Genomic DNA, 21,899 nt, shown 5'->3' with positions numbered 1-21,899 from the left:
CTTTGTTCATTCCAAACCATTCAGCTGGCATTACGGAGTGGCTAGCGTGCTCGTATCGCACTCCGGAGACCCTGGTTCGATTCCCCAACTCGACCAATTTCGTTCTCGGTTTTATAGATTTATGCGGTCTAACTAGAAAGGTTAATTAGGCTATTTCATATTTACATTATTGCATTTCTATCCATCGTGTTCTGTCATTAACCTATCAATTGTTGGAGCTGTCTAGGATGTTCGACACAACGTATATGAAACGAGCAACGTCTTACTGAGTGGGGAAGTGCGTGGTGGTGGTGGGAACGCGGCTTCGTACTTATCTGTTTTTTTTTTCAGCAGCGTCTCCTTCCGCGGACGCTGTTGTCGCTGCGGCGCGCGTCTTTCTTTTCTTTTCTTCTGACCTCTTCATTCTCCTCTATATTAATTAGGCTAATTGATTAATTAAGCAGTTAACTAAACTCAGTCCAACTTAGTTGCAGCATCACTATACGATCCCTTTGATTGGTTGCATGGTTACTAGCCAAAGTACAATTGGCCCCATTTGAAATTCGCGCACTGTGACGTCACGAGCATTTCGACCAATTGAAAAGCGTGAGATTGGGGGCGGAGCTGGTTACGAGGCCGACGCCGACGACGACGCGAAACCCAGGAACGGACGCCAAAGAGCTGCGCTCTAAAATGGGGTAATCTGTCCTCTAGCGCACGCTAGAGGACAGTGCACTCCCTTTTTACTCCTTTCTGTTTATAGTGTATATATACACTATAAACATAAATGCACCTATATGGGAGTACTCCCTTTTTACTCCTTTCTGTTTAGAGTGTTTGGTCCATGTCTGTGCTGTATACACTGTACCGGGTCACGTGTTCTACTGTGGACACGCGCGGTTTTTAATGTTATCGTGGAGAACCTCAATATCCTGGACTGTTACACGAAGTTAGCTCTGTAATGCGGATGTAGAAGTTGTTCCCGCGAAGCCCGGGCGCGAATGCGGGTCCGCTGAAGTGCGTAGTGCAAGCAGCAGAATGTGTTCGCGCACTAAAACAACAACAAACTGTGTCGTTGTTTTTTGTTTTGTTTTTGGGGGGGGGGGGGGGGGGGAGTCATGGCGCCTACGCACTAAGCAGCTGAGGCTGTCATGAGCCGAACACGGGGTTACTAAGCAGACAAGGGTAAGTGAAATCAAACCTTTATTCACATCATCGAAATGCTAAGGGCGCAGACCGACTGCTCACATTGGAGCCTGATTGTGCGCCTGGGCACCCCTACGAGATTTCAGATAGTGTTAATACTGCTATTCATCATGAGGGACTCGTCATGAGATACATATGAAGGTTGCCAACAGTCACTGAAGGGAATCATAGATAACGTTTATTTTATTTTCGCGTCGATCAATGGGAAATTGGTAGTGTAATCATTTTTCACGAGAAAGATGACAAATTGGAACGTAGAACACGACTGATTGGAAAGTAGAAAAAACGACAACCACATGCCGCCGGTGGAATCCGAACCCTCGCAAGGTTAGAGAATGCAATAATGGAGTAGTTGTACTCATTGGCATCCGCCCAATGTGCAGCCATACGTCTACAAAGGAAAGCTATATATAGCTAGAACAGAAACTTAGCAGTTAAGGTTCGGGGTCCAGGACCATTGAGAATTTTTTCTTTAACTACGAAGTTTCTGTGGAAGGTGTATAGCTTTCCTTTGCAGCCGTACGGCTGAGCTTAGGTCGATGACAATGGGTAATTACTGTCTTACTACAAATTCTACTCCGCCGTGGGGAATCCCCCTAAACAATTTGACGAAGGTTCGAGAAACACGGCTTCAAAAATTTCAGTGTTGCGCTAACAGACTACTAGTTTTTAAATGTTAGTTCATTTCTAACTTCTTCTTCTAGGTAACCTAACCGTTCGCGTGGAGTCTATATACTAGTACATTTTCTCTAAAGAGCAAGTGGAAAGGAACAAGCTCGCTATAAAATACCCTGAAAAGCTTTTTTCTTGGATTTCTGTGGTTGCTTCCACGTGGAAACAAAATGCGGTTTACTGCGACCACTTCTAGACAGAGTGCAAAAAAAAGGCTTTCCCTGTTTCATGAGCATGAATCAGGGTGCGTACGTCCAATGCGAAGGCGGCATAAAATAGCTTCAATGAACCGCTTTTCCTGTTGACACCACTTCCATTCGCCCAGGATCGGCTTTGCCAGGTGCAGTTTGTTGTTGATTCCATTATTTCAATCGGTCTACTATAGTGCCGTAGCGGAACCTGCGTACAAGGAAATGCGTCATGCTCCAGTGACAGGGTCCACCGCTTCGGTCAACAAACAAACACATTCGCATGGCATCGAATGCCCCTCGCGTTGCCGGCACAACGCTAGCCAAGCAAAGAACGATGCGCCGATACAAGAATGCGTTCATTCAGTGCAGTGCGAACAGAAATGTACACAGGTGGAAAGAGAGAAAGAGGGAAAAAAATGTAATTCATCGTCAGCACCTAGCTTCCGTCAATGAGACCAGAATAAAAATTGACGAGTGCCAAGAGAGATACATAATCATGAAACACACTGCTACACTGCGGCGGGAGACACGACCGATATCGAAGCGCGCAATCTCTCGACACGGACAAGCGGACCGAGTCCAGAGCAGATTCGCGCCCGATGCGTCGACCCTACGGAACCGATAGCAGAGAAGAAGGAACGACCAGAGTTCCGAGGCGCACGTGTCCAGCAAAGTTCCGCAGCCAGCGGCGGCGCGAAAGAAAAAAAATATATACATAAAGAGAAAACGGAGCGGTTCCTCTTTTCCCTATTTATTTACTTTGCGCCTCCTCTCCGCCGGGTCCGGGCTCGCAAATGAAACGGACGGAGGAGCGGCGCTGGCAGCAGCCAGCGGCTCAAGCCGAACCGACATCGAACGACCGCGCGACCCACCACCGATCGTCGTCGTCCAAGCAAGAGAGCGCGCGTTCACAGCGCGCGCCAGGGCGGTCAACAATCTTGGGGCAATACACTCCCGAGCCGAGGGCGCGCGATGCGAGGCAGCGTCGCTGACATTTTATCGGCTTTTTTCTTGGTATTATTCGCGACGACGATGCCGCTACTGCTTCTTTCTCGGTACTTGCGAAGACCTAGCTCCTCTCCCCCACCCCACCACTCCCGTGCCTCACTCCGCAACGCGCTCCTCCCACCAGCGGCGGCGGCGGCGAATTCGCCTAAAAACGCAACCGAATCGCTTGCTGCCCGTCACGTCCCCACACTCTCCAGAGCACAACCCCCTTCCACCGCCGCCTACCCCTTTCGCTCGACGCCTCACACGCGAGGCATCAGACAAGAATTTAAAAAAAAAAAACCCACCCTCGCTCCTCCTTCGCCGTCTCAAAAACACAGAAGTTTAGTGAGTGAGAAAGGAGGAGTGCGCGCTGCAGAAAAACACGCACTCGCACGCCAGCTCTCGCAACGTCGTTCATTTTATTATTGCGCCCCCTCGCTTTTTTATTTTTTGCGATCTTCGCCTTCCTTTCTCGGACACCCCTTACCGCCTTCAATCGTACCGCACTATTTCTTAGCCGGCTTCCCTGACAACGAGACATACAAATACGTACAGCTACGGCCGAATACCCCCCCCCCCCCCCTCCCTTCAAGCAGCAGAGCCAGTGCCGAGAACGCCCGAAGAGAGAGAGGAACGGGGAAAGGGCGCGCGCGCACACGCACGGGATGACGCAAATCGAACTGTTTACCACCAGCGCGCAGAAGGGGGCACGGCCGCGACGACATTGCGCAAAGGTTCCCCAGGCTTCCCGCGAGGCAAAGACCTGCCTCCTCAAGTGCTGGGGACAGACACTCCCTAGGCCCCGCCGCGTTCTCCCTGCCCTCGCGGTCCGCCGCGATCGCTTCCCGTTCATGGGGCCCGCCGCTACGGAGCCGGCGGAGCCGCCTTCCGCGTCGCATCTCCATTCAGCCCAGAAATCGCCTTTTTGCCGCAACACGCGCGCGCCAGCAGCTCGCACTACCCACGCGAAGCGAGAATGTTTTAGGAACGTGCGTGACACATAAGACTTATCTTATTTCATTTTTCAGTGTCACGCGCGCTCGCATTACCCCACCGACACGTGGCATCAATTAATCCGCAACTGAATCGACCTGCTATGAATTACAGTGCAGCTCAAGGCGCCCACACACTTTCTGCACGCAAAGCCGAAATACGCTTCCAAGCCGAAGCATCGGCCATCGAGCGAGTCGCATGTACAGTCTTTGTCAAAAGTAACCAGGCTGCATGGTTTGCTTCCAGCTCGTAGAGTGGAGCCCTTACAGCTTCCCTGAAGCTGAAATGGTTGTTAAAGGTAAGGACTGGGGGTCTTCTTACTTTCCAATACCTTTTGATCTTTAAGAGAGCCACAAGGGCTCCACTGTACGAGCTAGAAGCAAACCCTGCAGCCTGGTTACTTTTGACAAAGACGGTACATACTCCCGATAACGTCGTCGGAAGCGTGGCAGCGGTTTCGCGCATAAGCAGTATCAAGCACACATTCCTCCATATCGCGACCGCCTTTTATCAGCCAGACTTTCGGCATAGCTTAGGTTTCGCAAAGCCGGAGGTAGAGAATTTTCCAAGTAACACCACACCGTGGGTCGTTGCAATCCGACTTAGAGGCGGCTCTGCGATTTAATAGGCCCGAGCGTAATATATCTTTGGAAAGAAGATGAAATAATGCACACGTCAGGCGTTAACCGGATGTTTTCGTGTTCTGGGCTGCGACATACATTTAATTACGTGACACGATGGTCGTGCGGAGGCGGTGGATTAAACACTGCTTTAACCAAGTCACAACGTTTTTGAACAGCGTTTGCCGTGACACCAGTTCTGTAAAAACATGTAAAAATGAACGCGACTAACAGCACAACGCAAACGCACACAGTAAATGCTTCACATCAGAAATTTCGAGAGGGCTTCGTCGGAGCTGCTCCAGCGCGGGACGCCGAGGCTGAAGGATGAAACGCAGCGCCACCCCAACAGCGGCCCGTCGAGGAACTAGCGGCGCATGCGGCGCGCCGCGAGCGGTCCCAGCGAGCGCTGCGAGAGCAGACAGCCTAGGGAATTACTCCTAGGGAGGCGCGCTCCCCAGAGAAAGGTCGTGAGCAGACGTACACACACACAACACGGGAGAGAGAGAGAGAGAGGTGGGGCGGTAAAGAAGGAGGGCCTCATGCGTGGACGAATCAGTCACCGATTGCGCATCGTTGAAACGATCGGCGCTCCGTAGGCTCGCGCCAGTCGGTGCCCTTGCCACCTCGCGGAAAGCAAACGGACGCCGCTCTCCGCCCAGTGTTTATTCCGCGCCCCGGCCGCCTTGGGTGATGATCGCAGCAGCTTCGGCGAGCAGCGCCGCTACCGCTACCTCCGCCACTCTCATCTGAGCGCTACGCTACGACGAGGACTGTGACGACGCCGCCGCTACTGCTGGCTACCGCTCGTCCCTTCACGTCCGCGAGCCCACCGCCGCTCCTGCTCCAAAACGGGCCCGAACTAGTGATGGGGCCCGTGCACATTCTCGAACAGCCGCACCTGATCTGGGGACGAGAGATGCCCCTCGGAAGGACGCCGCTCTGCCAAGGTTCGTGTCTCGACCGACTTCACTTTTATTTCTTTTCTCTTCGTTTTCTACGTCCGGTCTCCTGTTTTCGTCCACAAAGAGGCAACGCATCATGCGCAACCTCATCCGATCCCTGTGAACCCCTCATCATAATCATTGCCTTCCCGACATGTCGTCCAATTCCTAAACAAAATATGTTTACAATCGCCCGCGAGAACTTCTTGCTTTCGAATTTTTCGATGAGTCCCCTTAAGAGTCGAAACTCCCGAGTTCGCGATGAACAGTTCGCATCATTTACCTGCGCGCCTTGGTCCACGACCGTTACATATCTTTCTCTATGACCGTTATTTCATATCCCCCCCCCCCCCTTGAATTTTTCGCCGCCCGGACTTGTTTATCCTTAGGCTGGAAAGGCCTCGGTCCGCGTGTCGCAACGTGTTGACGAAAAGAGAGCGGTGCTCTCTCAATGTGGAGGGTCTCCGCAGTGCTCTCGGCTTGGTTCGATCGCTCGAGGCCCGCGTTTAAAGCAGGCTCAATAGAGAGAAAAAAAAAATGAACAGATCGTGCTCGCTGGAGAAGTTGACGATGATACAGTGCCGCAGCAGTCGCGCCGGATACACGCGCGCAGGTAGGGGTCAATCCGTGTGGCGCGTGCCAGGGAACAGTGACCCAAGAGTGCGCAACTCAGCCTACGGTGGAGGGTGGGGGGCTGTTGACAGCGCCGTTCGGCTCCGCCTACGGCACGTGTGATTGCGTTTGGTCGGCCTGTTCGGGTTCAAACGCGTGACGACAGGATTTTGTCATCCGGCACGAGCCTACAAACGCCGCTAAAACAAAGCAAGAAAAAAAAAGATGCAGGGAACAGCGACCGACCGACGCAGCTTTTTCTTTTAGTTTCCATCGCAATTAAAATCCGCCTCGCGGATGGCTCAACAATATATAGCGACTACATAGACAGAATATACAAGGAAATAACGACGGCAAGCGAGGACGAAAAAAGGATATACGCAAGACTGGTAAAACCAAGAGTTAGGTGTTTACAATCTGAGCTCGCAATGAAACGGCTGTTCAGAATTTTTTTTTTCTTAGTCTTTCACTCCGCCTCGCTATAGTCACCAGTTCGCTCTCCGGTTCTTTTGTGGTTGGCTCGAGAGCGACTGCGATTCCAAGATCCGGCGCAAAATTGCGAAAAGGCCTTGCGCCATCCCGGCCACCACACATACGCAATTCCACAGCGGCTGCAGCAGCGGTCAATATCTCCGACCTTCTTTCTTATCGATTTTATAACTGCCCGCCGCAGGACAACTCACCACTCGCGTCACCGTTTGTGCGGGGGGTCAGTACCGCGTAACTTCTTTGCGAGCTAAGTGTGAGCGGGGGTTTCTTTGCTCATCATCGGTGAATCACCACAATCGCGCGGCGCCATGATTATTCACCGCGCGTCGAATCGATTTGAACCTCTCTCCTCTTTTGAGTCGACTATTACGGGCGGTCGGATCGGTTCGCAACGAGAAGAGAGTTTTCAAAGCATTACGGAGACCGGTACAGCGCGTAGTCGTCTTACGTCACGATCCTCTGTCCGTTGCGAAACGTTATTTTTCGGCTGCGACGGGAGCAGACCGTTCCTGCGCCATCTATTCGCGACAAATGGAAGTTTACGCGGACTTGAGCAACGTTTTCGCGATGGTTAAGAAAGAAAAGCTGCCGGAAACGCAACGTTTCCGATACTTGTTTACGACGAGCCGACCCAAGCGGGAGAGGAGTAAACGACTGTTTTCCCTCATTGCGCAACGGCGACAGGCGCCGTGCGCCCGCGCGCGTGTTTTGAGGACCCAGGGTCGTTTCGCACGACGCAAACAACCCGATGAAACCCCTCCGGCTTCCGAACGGTCACTTCGCATCGTAGCTGACGCTGCGAAGACAAGCCTTTGTTCTAGAACGCGGTGCGCAGTGCTTGTTTTGTTGTTTTCGGTCTACCCACTAAATGTCGAGAAAGAAAACGGATGACGAAGACGCGGCGATATTCTTTTGTTTGTTTTCTCGTCTGCGCGCGTGGGGTGCGGCTTGCGCAAGCCCGCGTCACGCGAATAATAAGTTCGTCACGTCAGCCCGCCGACACAACCGCGCGCTCTGCCGTTTCGCCGTACTCCGTCCGTCCGCCGCGGGGCGGTCTTTTCACGGTAACGAGTGCACATCGTCATCATCGCCGCGCACACAGGCAGCGACGCAATAACCGCCGCTACCGCACCACATCGGGTCGGTTATTCACACTGGGGAAAGGGTTGGCTGACTTGGCGCCCAGAAAATGCCGCAACAGCGACGCCAGCTTGCGGGCGAGAGAGACGAGGGCGAGGCCGAAAAAGAAGCGATGACCGATCAAAATAAACGAAGGTCGAGAGGAGGAGGAGGGGAGAAAAGCAGGAGAGGGAACGCGGGGCGTTCACGCGCCGAGGGGAGAAAGTTCTTTTTCGCGGGCGTTGCGTCGTCTTGCCTCGGCGCCGACGGCACCGGACGTATTTTCGCCGGCGCTTCCGAGAAACTCCGACGCCGCAGGGAGCGGCGCCGCCGCGGTGACTCAATCGGTCGGTCGCGCGTGCGGAAATCACGGGGCGATTTCGCGTCCGATGCGCAACGCTACGAAGGCGCGCGCCTTCCCGCTGATGCGGGGTGACGTCGCTAAAGAAAAAGCCACCGGAAGAAACATGATTAGTGTATAGCAGCCTATTAAGGGCAGATCCTACTCGAGTAGTAGTACTAGCGGCAGGTTTCGTAATCCTGTCGCATGCGCGCGCGATCTTGGAAGCAAGACGCGTGTTCCAACGATGCCCGATGCGTTTTGCACGGGCCGCACCCCTCCGGCGGTGCTTCACGAAGGTGGAGAGGGATCGGTTCGTCGCAGCGCCGATGATCTCGCCACCAACCGTGCTTGCGTCACTCTCTATCCGTTCGCGACAACTAGTACAAGCAAGCAGCATCGCATTCCGGCGCGCGCATAAAAAAACGAAAAACGGGAGGAGCAGGTTGCCAAAGGGCGCGACGAATCCGTGATGTCACGCTTAAAGGAACTGCCAGGTTTCCTACCGGCCTGCTGCTGCGAAAGGAACCGGAAAGGCAAAAAAAAAAAAAAGACGATGGGCGCGCAGTATATGTTCCGTGGTGTCGTCCTCGTCATCATCACGCGCGCGCGCGCGCGAATCGAGAGGCAGAACCGGCAGCGGAAGGTTAAACGGTTGACAAGCCCGCAGAGGAAAAAAAATATTGCTCGCTTCGCGCATCTTGGCGACAATAGGACAGCTGCTGCATCTCCTCGCGGAGGTAAGGGACCTCCTGTGATGACGTCTCTCAAAAGAGGAGTTCGCCTCCTGTGCGCACACTCGAGGCCACTGGCCCCGGCGAATCCGACTTAGCTTTTTTTTTTCTTTTTGTACGCGAGACGCCAGTCGTTGCTGGAGCTGCGCCGCAAACCGCCGTTGCCTAAGCCCCCGCAAATGGGCATCAAACGATATAAGCGACGTTATTAACGCAACTCGATAACGAAGCTCAGGTTTCGAGTGATCTCTCGAGGACGCGCATCGATATGCGGTGGAGAGGAAGGAACACAACCTTCTGGGAGCAGCCGTACTTTCCGGGACAACCGATATTGCACAGCGAGGTGCCAGGGATAAGCAATGCGCCGGCATGCAGGGTACTTCCCCCTTCGGTGGCGCCGATAATGTAGTCATCCGGCCTGCGTGTTGCGACACGCGATGTAATAGCTCCTCTTCGGCGGGTGGAAAGGGGAATTACCGCTGCGGCTGCCGAGAATTCGTGACGGTTGCTTTGGCGTTTTTCTTTCTCTGGCTTCCTTTTTTCGCGCTATCGCCCGCGTGACGCCATGTTGACCGTTGTCGCTGTTCATGCTGACGGGGCGGCTCTCTCTCCTCCCCTCCCTCCACCCCCCCCCCCCCCCCCACCCCACAGCTTGTCTTCTCGGAGGGCGCGCTCATCAAAGAGGCCACATCTCTGCCGTCATTTTTAGTCGTTTCCACTCAAGTCGCAGCGTTGCAGCTCTAGCGTCGTAGCCGGAGTACGTATTTAAACAGTTCTTGCGTTTCAACCGCCGCTTCGTCCCTTCCCCTCTACCGCCTCCTCATATCTCCCCATGCCCACTCATCCACATCATCACCTCGCGCCATGCTTTCGCGTCACGTGACGTGTCAGCCTGCACCGATTGCACTTTCCGCAAACCCGTTAGTTTCTTGCGTCCTCCGTGCTGTTTTGTATTCTCAGAAGTGATCCCTCTCCATATGGCTGCATACGGTTGTGTCCGCCCTTCTTTTCTTAATCATTCGCGGCTGAGAAAGAAGACCAGCGAACAACTTTGTCAGAAGGAGTCCTTCAGCTGGTTCATATTCAATATCTAAATATCGCCAGCCACTTTAGTAACACTATATCGTTTCCGTCTCCAGATGCCTCGCGGCCCTTAACGCGTAGTGTTGCCAACAGGTACCAGCTGTCCACGTGGCAGTCGAAGCCATTAAGGTGCGCTAGCACGTCTGCATTGTCGCGGTAGTTGTTCGTCGTCAGCGGCCAGGAATATCTCCCTCTAACCCATTTTTCTCTCTTCCCTACAGCAGCCGATTCTGACATCTCGGACGACAGTCCCGTGGCAGCCTTGGACATGTCCCTGGCGGCGTCCCGACCCTCGCCATCCCCGCCGCTATCTCAAAGCCCGACGCCCTCGTCGTCTCTGCTCCTGGCCACGGGCGCCGCGGCGCTGGGAGCCGCAGGCCTGGGCGCCGCGCCGCCCAAGAAGTCCCCGCAGCCCATCCCGGCCGAGTGCAAGGACGAGGCGTACTGGGAGCGCCGCAAGCGAAACAACGAGTCGGCCAAGCGCTCGCGCGAGCTGCGCCGCATCAAGGAGCAGCAGACGGCGCTGCGGGTGCTCTACCTGGAACAGGAGAACCTCCAGCTGCGCACCGAGCTCACCATGCTCCGCAGCGAGGTGGATAAGCTGCGCCAGCTCCTCTTCGTGGGGAAGCACCCCAGCTGACGAGGAGGCCTCGTCTGGAGCGCCGCCGCCTGTTGACGGGCCCAGCCCGACACGTGGCGGCAGCGACCGGTCTCCTTACGGGCGGCAGCAGACACGGTTCCAACAACGGACCACCACCCATCACCGGCCTAGTCGACAAGGGGGCTCGACACCCCCACCACCTCGGGTGCGGTGTCGGCGGCCCCTACTCTTCCAGTGCATCATGCGTTGTTCTTCTGGACTGAATGGACAGTACACGCAGCCTCAATGGAAGGGGGCAGTGTGTGCGGGCTTCTAAACAGTGCAGGGAAACAAGGGATGCAGCCTCAAAAACGATGACGACCGGTGCCTGTTAGTCCTTGCCCAGTTGTTCGTCCATACTTCGCACTGTTTCGACGAGCATCCTTGCCCACCCTTCTGCTGCCATCAAGAGATATACAGGGCCAAAGCGTTTTTGATTTCTCGGCCATGCCCAGCCAAGGCATTTTCACGCTTGGGAGACAGTCCAGTTCTCGTGTGGGGCAGGCTACATTTGATCTCGACTTCTGGTAAATAAATGGCACAGCCATAACCGTTTAGCACCTTTCCAGGGATTGGGTGGCAGTGTGCAATCTGCGCAGATCACTGATTCTCGCACTGCCGTCACCGGCTCGAGGCAACAGTGGCTCAATCACCCCCGCCATCGCGTGAGCTATGACGCTGCCACGAGACACTTGGTCCATTTTTTTTTTCTTTCTGGCTGTGCAAGCCAGGTAGCTGCCACGCAAAATGTAATATATTTTTCGAGGTAGGAACTTAGAGTAGGATGTGCACGTGAGAGCCCAACCCCCCTTTCATTTTGTTTTATCACACTTTTTATTTATTTAACTTATTTACCGAATGGCCGAAGCAAGACAGGGCTACATAGCTATCCCCTCCGCCAAGGGCATCACCCCAAGCCATTTCATTTATAGCAAAGGCATGGCAAGAGAAGAGCAACTTGTGTCTGCAATGCCCACTTCAAAACTGTGCCCACATCAAACGGTTCTGCCAGACTCTATTGGTTTTAGAGGTACAGACCGTGGTGTCGAATGTGTGGACTCACTGGTGACTTGACTGATGGACGGACTGACGCGCGCGGCGCAGAGATTACCGAGCAACGAATCTGTGATCCTCTCCTCCCCACGACCAGTCCAGCATTGTTTTGTTTCTTTCGTGCCTTTCTTTGTTGCAATATTATTCTTGCTTTCGTGATTCTCTTAAGTTATGACGAAAGAGTGAACAATTGCCGGCATTGTGATAAGAGAGTGAGTGAGTGACTGTCCGGCTTGCAGCTCCCCTCATGTTTCTACTTTTGTGTTCCAGTTTGAGTTTTGTTTTTACCACTGACAAAGACTGTTAAGTTTTTATTTAAGAGAGAAAAAAAAAAGATGTGATGACAGAGCCGCTCTTTATTGCTGTTACTTCACGTTGCATTCTGTGAGACACTGTTGAGCCAGCGCGTCAGTGTGAAGCTAAGGGAATATCCACAGGATATCCACAGAATATTCGGAAAGAAAAAAAGAGGACATCCAGAAGGCTTCTCGGCATTGACTGATGGAGCGGCCTGCCTCCGCCAATGACCAAAGAGTTCCAATGCCTAAAAACCTCTGTGGACCACACGCTGACTGTTCATGCTGGCAAGTCTCACTGTGTAACGCTCGTGTCCACCGTTATGCACTGGAACCGACTGTAAATAAAGGGCAAGTGTTTCTGTTTACCAAGTGTGTACGACTGAGTTTCTACATCGTTCCTCCCTTCCAGGAATAAAATTGAACACCGGAACCTCTAATAAATATGTGTGTCGGAGGGCTGCTAGAGGACATGAACAGAGAATGGTTCCAACCCGAATCAGTGCTGACCATTGAAGCGCACGCAACAATGTCAGCATGGATTAATTACACAATGCCACATGCAGCTCAAGAGCCATTAATTTCTGAAGAAATCTACCCTGCACTCAATACAAACTAATAATGATAAAACTACAAAGACAAATAAGGGAGTACCAATATACCAACAACATGCCTAATTCTCTAATAATCTGCAGGTATGCAGAGATCCAAAAATCTTTAAAGCCACTCTGTTGAGATTTTCGAATAAGAACAGCCACTCAAAAATCCATGAAAGTGCAAGTTGTCAAATGCCTCAAACTCCAAAAGATTTGTTGCAAGGACTTGTGAACCTGGCTTCCAAGTACAGTTAAACCTGGATATGACGAAGTAGAAAAAAGTCAGATTTTTCGTTGCATTCAGTTTTCGCGAGAAGACCCGAAGGGCAATGCAGAACAGAAACCAAGATAAGAAAAAAATGTAGGTGAAATAACCTTGAAAATGTTTACCAGAAACCCCATAATTCAATGTCTGATTGCATGACTGTCGCCGCGGCTTGTGCAACGCGAGCAACCGCAGGGCAGCGAAAAGCAAAAGAGATGCGCTGACGGACACGTTGTCTCAACTGCGGTCGCTCCTTGCGATCGTTGACGCTCCTCTCATGTCAGTTCGTGCTTTACTTTTCAGCCAAATTTCATAACTCGGCACAAGCTAACAGACATTCGGCCTAGTGAGTTCATTACATCAAGGTCAACTGCTGCCAGGCGTTCATTACATAGAGGTCTCAAATACACGGGTTTCAATGGGGGTGCGTTGGGCAACTGAAAAACTTTGTTATATCGAGGAATTCGCTATACGGAGGTTCGTTACATCCAGGTTTAACTGTAACGACGTGCAAAGCATAGTGTTCAGCGCATAATGGTCGAGATCACAAACTGAATGTCAAATTGTCCAGAAGCCAAGCTACAGAAAGCAAAAAAGTGGGAACAATAGCATGCGCAGCCCTCCAAAACAGGCAAAAATGTGCAAACTTAGCAGACCCACGCGCTTGCAAGCGCAGTGCTTGCGACAAACGTCGGAAGGCCCTAACACAGCGCTGCAAGTCTGCAGTGTCAAAGTTCAGTCAGATCACAAGAAATTCTCAGGAATGATCACGCAGCAAGTGCCATAATGTTGATAAAACGATGGGAAGCTAATTTCCTAAAGGTCGGCAGTGCAACAACAATGTGCTCAAATAAGGTAATGTGTCATGGAGGACCGCACAAGATCGCAGACAGCCTGCACTGCTTAAAAACACATTCATCACTGCAAAAGATGGACGTGTCAGTGAGGCCATAAATCTGCTTCTGCCACATAGGTCCTCATTGTGTAGCGGTAGCAGCGTTCAAAGACTAACAAGCATAACTGATAACAGGGCCTCTCATACCAAGCCTGGAATTAGAGGAACCCGGGGAAAGTTGGCACAACAGCTCAGCAATACTATACTGTGCATATCTGAGAAAGCAGCATGAAAGCAATAGTTCTTTAAGCAGAGACGAAACAAATAATATGACCACTTTGGCCAAAACGCTTTTTCAGTTTTTCTCCGTAATCCTCGGGTGTTCATTCATGCATTGCCTAACAATGTGATGACATGAGAAACATTTTTGGCAAAACAGCCACGCATGCATTAAATGGCTAAACTCCATTTATGACCGTTGATGATTCCATTTATGAATGCCCAAAAGAACTGAAAACAAGTCTGCCATATTCCTATTCAGCAGAGCATGTATCAATGTGCATTGCAACTTAGCAAGCACAGGGTTTCCCAAAGAAATCACCCTAAATATGTAAAACAGCAGGAATGTTACATGCTGCAAAATCTGGTGCACATGACCAGGACAGAGAGAAGAACTGAGAGTAGCTATGCTAAAATGCATGGACCTAAGAAACTTTGGAGTAGCCCATCAAAGGAACACCAAGGACAAATTAAAGTTGCCCTGTATTTAAAGATTACCACATTCTAATGACAAAGACACTACCGTTACTGAAAACAGAACTTCTACAAGCTAGGAAATATCAAGACAATGAAACACAGCTGTCGCTAATACCGGCTGTCCTCGCAAGGAAACTGCGATGATATCAGCAAATTATTTTTGTCAGCGTAGATCTCTGAAACAAGGGCTACGCCACCATTAATTTCCAAACGATGACAACAGAGTCCTTCTTGGTACTGATGTCACGAGTTTGAATTGAGTGGGAGGAAAAACGATCTTCTATTCTTAAAATCCAATTTTGTCATCAATAAATGCATCTCTTGCTGCCAAGCAAACATCAACATATCCACAAAAGGATTTTCACTAAGAACAAAAGTTGGATATACTACTTTGTGTCCCTTTGAGGAATATGTCCAGTCCACTGCCAAGGTTGGACATGAAATCTTAGAGAGTACAATATTATGTCAGTGCAGACTGGGCATAATCAGCAGTATTTACACAACATGCTGATAAAGTAACAGTACATTTCAAATTGAACTCGCAAGCTGTACAATCACTTCTGAGGCGGAACCTCATACATACAACAGCAAGAGTGCTGTCCGGAAAAGGCAAAGCAACAAAGAATAAACGGGAAAGGGTACGTGTTTATGCTGCTCAGATAATGCCAACATTCCTCACAAGGCAAGCACTAAAGGTGTGAACAGCTGCTATCAGGCTTATTTTGACATATCAAAGAGCACGAAAACAGGCAGAACAAATGGCAGGCTCATACGCCAGGAAGTCCCCACGGGTAATGCCTCGCCTGCAAAGCAGACTATGCTATGCTGTGGCAGACTGCCAGACAAAAGGTCCCAACTGAACAGTCATCAGTCTGCGACAAGCAGCTGGATGGCAATAAGAACGAGAAGCATTGCGAACTTGTTTTCGCTAACGCAGGAAAATAAATACACAGGCAATGAACAGCTGAGGAGTTTTCACGCCATAAAGAGCGTATTAATTCGCGACAGATGTGGCTACGAGGTAGGAAGGTGCTACGCAATAAAGTTGAACAGAAAATGTAGTGGTATCTCTTAATGTCACAACAGGAGTATGAACTAAGGAACACAAGAAATCCCAATGCACAGGAGGCACTGTGGAACACAAGACAGCCATCGATATTTATCTCTCTTTATACTTGTATATAGTAGGATTATAGCAGGCATAAACCTCAACGTAAAAGGGTGGTCTTGTAGCTTTGTTGGCAGAAAAGCCGTTAGTTTTCTACCCTTTCTTGTTTCTTGCACATCTCACGACCAGCATGCGATTTCTCAACAGTAAAGCATTAGCTGAAGTCTGTAGGCACCTTTTTTTGTTTCCTCCTCTTACCAACGCAGGTTACCACTAAAAGAGCCCAGGTTCCTTCTTTAGTTATTTCCACCTGGGTCACTACATAAACAAAATGAGATATGAAGCTTCCAGAACATCGTGTTTGCTTCAGAGTAAAACGTATGATTTAACCTGTCTGCTGCTTTGCATAAAGTGTGCACTTCTTTACACTAAGTGCCCAAATATAACAAGCTTAGAAAGGTTGGTTGAGCTCAAAAGAGTGTACGAACTGGTTAAATTTTCACTGTGCCACAAGCGTCAGCACTAGCAGCGAATGTCATGGGTCCAGCGTATGCGCATCATGACTACTCACAGCTTCACAGATGGTCGCATTAGCTCACAATATCAATATGAAAGACAAATCTCCGGTAATACTCTCATGGAGGTTCTCTCTATAAAGCTAGAAGTGCTGTTGTTAGTGAGTGATGATCAAAACGAATGACACAGTCCAGCCGCAACGCTAGGTTTGAGCATGTGCCCTTTAAAGGGACACTGAGGAGAAATTGAAGTTGACTTGCATCGACAGAATACCAGCTCCTGATTACAAAAACGCCATTCATACTGACAACAAAGCTCCTGTAACATAGAAAAGAGCAAGAACCAAAATACAGGTATCGCCGCCACAGGCCAAACTCGCAAGTACAAGCTTCATGGCGTCATAGAACAAAGCAGTGTTGCTAGAACCAATAGTTCTAGCAACACTAGGACACGAGAAGCTACGAATCACTGAGGCGCAGCAAATGCATGCGCAAATCTCCTTGACGTCGCCAGATGGCGCCACGTACACGATAGCTACGCGCGCTCCTGCAGCGCCGGGACCAATCAGCACTTGCTCTCAGCGGTATGGGGGCTCCCGGTATTCCGCTAACGGTAACAAGGTACACGGTATGCTAAAGGTGTCTATTTGCGAGAACTTCGTTGACGACTTCAAGAACGGGATCCATTGTAACGCTGGCAAAACGCCGGTGCAAATGTAAACGAAGCGACGGCCGCAATAGCCGATAGATGCCTTCAACGTGCGGCCGGCGGTAGCTTTCTTTTCGGCTGCTGCTGGGCCGCACTGCTGGCCGCCAGAAATCACGGAGTCTGCGTTACGTCATGTGAATGTCATGTTTCACGTCACTTAGTTCTGTGTCGTCATAGCAGAATCCCAAGTTTGAATCAGAGCGGCGGGAAAAACTATTTCAACTTCGAATCCAAATTTCTTAGAAATAAATGCATCTTTCGCTGCCGGCCAAGTGGCAACAAAGCCATGAAATGCCGAACTATCAGATTTTGCTATAAAAAAAATATTAATAGAGCTCTCCTCAGTGTCCCTTTAAAACTAAGCACTGCTGCACTGCTATATTCCCCTCTCCAGACTTCATTACCCACGCTGAACATGACGGCATTTACCAGTGATGCAGTTCTCACAACCAATTTCATTTGCCACACATCAAATTTCTACACTTCTTCTCTCCATACGCAGAGTTTATTACCTTCACTTCTTCTATGCCTTTCAGGTGAAATTGCTCTGTGAAATGGGAGATCACACTGACATTAAAGTTCTACACTGCATGGGAAGCAGTAGTTCACACTGCTCAAAAAAATGTCTAAAGGCCTTTCCAGCTGGTCCCAAGAGGTTATCAAGAATGTGACACGTTAAGTCACTCACACGAATCATGAATGCATGCAAACGCACATACTTTTCGCACTCCTTCACTTCTGCCCTTCTTGCCCTAAACTCCCTCCCTGATGCAGAGCAGCCTGTCGGCAGTTTTTACCATGCTGGCTAAAATATCCTTGATTATACAGGCTTCCTGCTATCTTTCTTGGTGCATGTTGAACGCCTGTGCCTTGTGAGCTGCACCTGTTTATTGATGAAGATGGAGATATTGTCATTAATGACTTGCTAAACTAAACACAAGAAGAAGGAATGGAACCCGGAGAAGACCCAAACAGAAAAGTCAAAAGTGACAGAGGGATTTCTTCCTTTGTACAGTCCCTTGAACCATGAGGGATGCAGATTAAATGTAAAGTGCAATGTAGTAGTCACAGAATTGTGATCCGTAAGATTAAAGTCGATTTGGAGAAAGACTGCATGGGAAAGTTGTAAGGAAGACGCCGGCCATTTAGCATAAGATAAAATGTGAAATAGCGGAGGCTTCTCTCAGAAGCAGTCCCAGAAGATGGGGCTAATGCCAGGGCTAGGAATGACAACGTACTCACAATAATTGCGGAGTCTGTAACTAAAGCAGGAAGGATGATGGACAATGGAAAACACTTCAAACAAAAGTAAGAAGGCTGACTGAAAAACTTTGATGTATGAAAGCCAAAAGTCCTAAAGACTGAATTACTTCTTTGACAACATGGATCCACAAGCAATAAGTAAGCAAGACACTAAAAAGATATCTAACAGACTGAATCAGCAATGAAGTGCACAAACTTGAAAGCACCGAGAAGGAAATAATACACTGGCAGAAACCAGTACATTATAAAATCAATAGAAATAGCAGCATTCAAATCAGCGATTTCAATAAGACAGTTGGGGCAACAGAGAAGGCAAGATTAGGAAAGGTTAGCAGCCCATTGGGACATACTATACACAAAAGGAAGTCAACAACCTTTGAAACCAAGGAAAGCATGAGGGAAAAACTCTTTCATTATCGTAATGCTCTTTCATTTTCATCAGCCTGGATGCCGATATAGACACTGCAATTAAATTAAATTACAGTGTTTTACATGCTGCAGCTACGCCTGGGCTGTGAGGGACACCACAGAAGGAGAGGTAGTCAGTGTTGACCCCCCCCAAGTTCTTCAACATCTGCCAACAAAAACCTTAGTCCATGAGCATTGTCATGTTTTGGCCATGTTACCATGCAGTCAGCATCACCGGAACTGATTCAGTGCCTTGTGCTCAGTGGAAAAGTGGCACAGCCAGCAAGCCATCTTCGCACAAGTTCAACTCGAGTACAGGTGATGATAGTGAGAGAGACAGAGACCATCTTAATGTGTCCAAACAAGAGTGTGCGACATTACGGCAGGCAAAAACGGGCCGGCCATATTTGGGCAATGCGCAAAGTGTTCATTCGACACTTTGCTTGTATTCAATATTATACTCAAATTAGAAGTTTCACTCTTGTTTTATGTTATGCTAGCATTCAACATTTCATTATCATTCCATTTCGCCCGTGTTACAATGTTTGCTCGTATTTCAACGTTTCGCTTGCGTTCCAACATTTTACTCACATTCCAACGCTTTACTCACATTCCGACATTTACTCATCTCCTAATGTTTATTCGCATTCGCTGTTTCGCTCATGTTTGTTCTGCATTAACAACAGCCGTAGGCCGTACGCGAGCACGCGCTGGTCGGCACACTGATGACATCAGTGTCACCGCATCTCGGCGACGTACCAGCGTGAAGGAGGTCTACAGAGAGAGAGAGAGAACGTGCAGCTGACCTTGACGATGGCGTGGAGGATGTCGGCCTGCATGACGACTGGCCGCTGCGCTGTCTGCACGTACAGGGACACAGCCATCTCCATGGCACGCTCGCCAAAGGGCACAAAGCTCAGCGTGACCCAGTCCAGGTGCTTGGGGGCGATGCCACCAGGGCGCGCCTGCAGCTTCCCGTAGGCCGGGGCCTGGCAGGCGTAGCAGGCAAAGCTCAGCAGCTGGCCGAAAATGGACGGCACCATTGCCTGCAGGTTGTCTGTGCCCGCAAGAGCCTCCTGGAATGGAAAAGACAGGAGAAGCCGTCAGCAAGGCTGATTACAGGACATAGCGCTAAAACGTAAAGGACAGTGCTGCCTCAGATTAACATACAAAAGGACAGACACACTGCGCTTGTATGCGTCTTGCGGCAGCAGAGTCTGTGTGCATCCTCCTGCCTGTCATACCGCGCAAGTAGCACTGATCACATTCAAATGAAAAGGCAGAAAATAATAACGCTGCACTAAAATCCATCCCACTGTAGTATCCTTCTTCGTATACCTTCTCAAAGGCAGTCACACCCAACCGAAATCTGTCCGAGCGAGCAAAACAGGTTTACATTTCCTTCTACATTATTGTAATCAAGAAAGAACTGAGCAAAAAGGCATTAATGAGCCAGAACAAAAACAGTGGTGACCTTTTCTGGCAGCTTGAATAACTACCGTGAGTGGTGAGCACAGCTTTTCAGTGATGTAATTAAATGGTTTCCAAAGGAAGGAGATAAAAGTTCAAAAACAGCAGTGCGCTTAAAATATGTGCTGAACATAGCTGCGGCCCTCTCATTATAAAAGTAACCAATCTAATTCTACAGGTGCAAACTGCAAGCACGGTAATGTCCGACAGGCACTGAGAGTAATAAAATGAATTTTAGTAAAATAAGAGAAATTAATCCTGGTTAGAAGGTTGGGCAGGGAACCACCACCTGGCTCTTACAGCCAATTGAAGGACTAAAAACCAGGAGGTCAGGAACAGGAAGCATGAATTATACTTATCTTAAATTAGTCTATATCAAGGGACACTACGACGACTCCATCTAAATATTGTTCTCAGGAAAAATTGGTTTTCTGACTCCATTTGAATACGTTGACATTTGACCAACAGAAAAAGATGCATTTAGTATCGATCAAATGTTCGTGCGTTTTCTGGCACTGTGTGTCTAGTTTAAGACCAGTAGGGCTCATCCAAAGCATTTCTTTGGCTCGCCGACAGATGGCAGCACTGGTACTAAATGATTATTTGGTGCCATTTTCGAAAAAAAAAAGATGCGTCCATTTGAGGGTTAATGATGACCACATCCGTCACACTGACCCCAAAAGAAGAGACATCGGGGCTAGTCGATACGGTGACATAATGAATAAACAGCGCTAAAGATGAGGACGAAGAGTAAACAGGACGAGCTCATCCTGTTTACTCTTTGTCCTCATCTTTAGCGCTGTTTATTCATTATATTGACCTCACTCATCGCAATTCAGTACAACCATCATTACTAATCACCATCATTGCTGCTGGCAGGTCTCTTTTTTTTTTTGCGTGTTTCGTGTTTCACAGCCTGTACATGGCGAAAAAAGACAGGAGAAAGGGGTGCACCTTGTGCAGTGTGTCCATGGCATTGAGAACGGACTCCTGCAGCGTTGTGAGCACCACCTCTGCCAGGGTTGGCAAAATGAAGGGCGAGGCATCACCATGGACGGGCGCAGCAACAGCATTCTGGACGACGGTCGCAAACTTTTGGAAGTCGGAGACCACAAACCTGCCACAGCAGAATGAAAGCAAACCCAGCAAAGCTGCCAATCAGCACTGACCCCACTGCACAGCTCCATTCGGAGATGCAGGATCACGTAAGAAATACTAAGTTACTTTTTTACACGTTTACTTCTCACAAAACACAAATGACTAAGGCACCTTTATACGAGTGATACACTGCATGGGCAACCTCCTCCCCTTTGCTCATTTTACTGTCAGCCCTAGATCATCGCAGTGACTTGTAGCGCCACTGTATCAGCATGCGGAAGAAGACGAAGCGGTGGGCATGCGAAGGGGAACGCTGGCTCGCGCAGAGAACGCTCTGGACTTCGGCCTTGGCCGGACGCTGCCGCCGCTGCTCTGTCACTAACTCTTCTCAGGCAGCCCTCAAATAAACGTGGCCGTGGTCGCCTCATGGGACACCTACACAGCGACCTGTACAAGTGGTGACCCAGCGAGCCGCGCCTTCTATCCCAGCGGCGTCCCAGCATGGCAGGCTGGCAAGACCTGGATTTCAACCCCTCGCTCCCAGCGTTCTGGCCTGCAGGCGTCGGCGGGTGGTTCGCCCAACTGGAGGCTGCGATGTGTTTGAACGGCATTACCATCCAGCGGTTTAAACACGCAAACCTTTGCGACATTCTCCTTCCCGACCTCCTCTGCCGACTCACCTGCCCCTCCTCAGGATGCCGGCCCTACGACGAGTTGCGCGCTGCCGTCCTCGTCTACTACGGCGCATCATATCATACTACCCGCTGCCGCTCTATGATGAGGCAGACCAGCTTTCGCCACCGCCAGCGCCTGCGCCCGCACCAGCATTGCACTCATCTCCGGCTGCATCCTCGAGAAACAGCCCACCGCAACCGTCACTGGCCAGTACTCTGCCGCTCCAGTCCAGCGTCTCCG

The 21,899-nt window shown here is 50.1% G+C and overlaps 2 protein-coding genes across 6 annotated transcripts in view; one reads left to right on the top strand and one right to left on the bottom strand.

The window, feature by feature from the left end:
* The window catches only part of mon2 (Mon2 homolog, regulator of endosome-to-Golgi trafficking), a 235,386-nt gene that overhangs the window by 176,181 nt on the left and 37,306 nt on the right, over positions 1–21,899 (bottom strand). For all 3 annotated transcript variants that reach the window (XM_089551686.1, XM_089551688.1, XM_089551687.1), the window contains 2 exons: positions 20,841–21,003; positions 19,223–19,492 (listed from right to left, as the gene is read on the bottom strand). In XM_089551686.1, the coding sequence (XP_089407812.1) occupies positions 19,223–19,492; positions 20,841–21,003 (433 nt within the window). The remainder of the gene's footprint in view (positions 1–19,222; positions 19,493–20,840; positions 21,004–21,899) is intronic.
* Positions 5,166–10,747, top strand: LOC149334994 (nuclear factor interleukin-3-regulated protein-like). 3 transcript variants are annotated; one of them, XM_089551691.1, is made up of 2 exons: positions 5,166–5,601; positions 10,197–10,747. In XM_089551691.1, the coding sequence occupies exons 1-2, from the start codon at positions 5,520–5,522 to the stop codon at positions 10,610–10,612; spliced, it is 498 nt and encodes a 165-aa protein (XP_089407817.1). In that variant the 5' UTR covers positions 5,166–5,519; the 3' UTR covers positions 10,613–10,747. The 3 variants fall into 3 exon arrangements, with proteins under 3 accessions (XP_089407817.1, XP_089407816.1, XP_089407815.1); XM_089551690.1 differs by having other exon boundaries at positions 5,173–5,601; positions 10,194–10,747; XM_089551689.1 differs by lacking the exon at positions 5,166–5,601 and adding an exon at positions 5,949–8,895 and having other exon boundaries at positions 10,194–10,747.

The sequence above is a fragment of the Amblyomma mixtum genome, chromosome 7 (assembly GCF_055824585.1).
Source record: "Amblyomma mixtum isolate Tamu chromosome 7, ASM5582458v1, whole genome shotgun sequence".
NCBI lineage: Eukaryota > Metazoa > Arthropoda > Arachnida > Ixodida > Ixodidae > Amblyomma > Amblyomma mixtum.
This window is presented reverse-complemented; position numbering and strand designations above follow the sequence as displayed.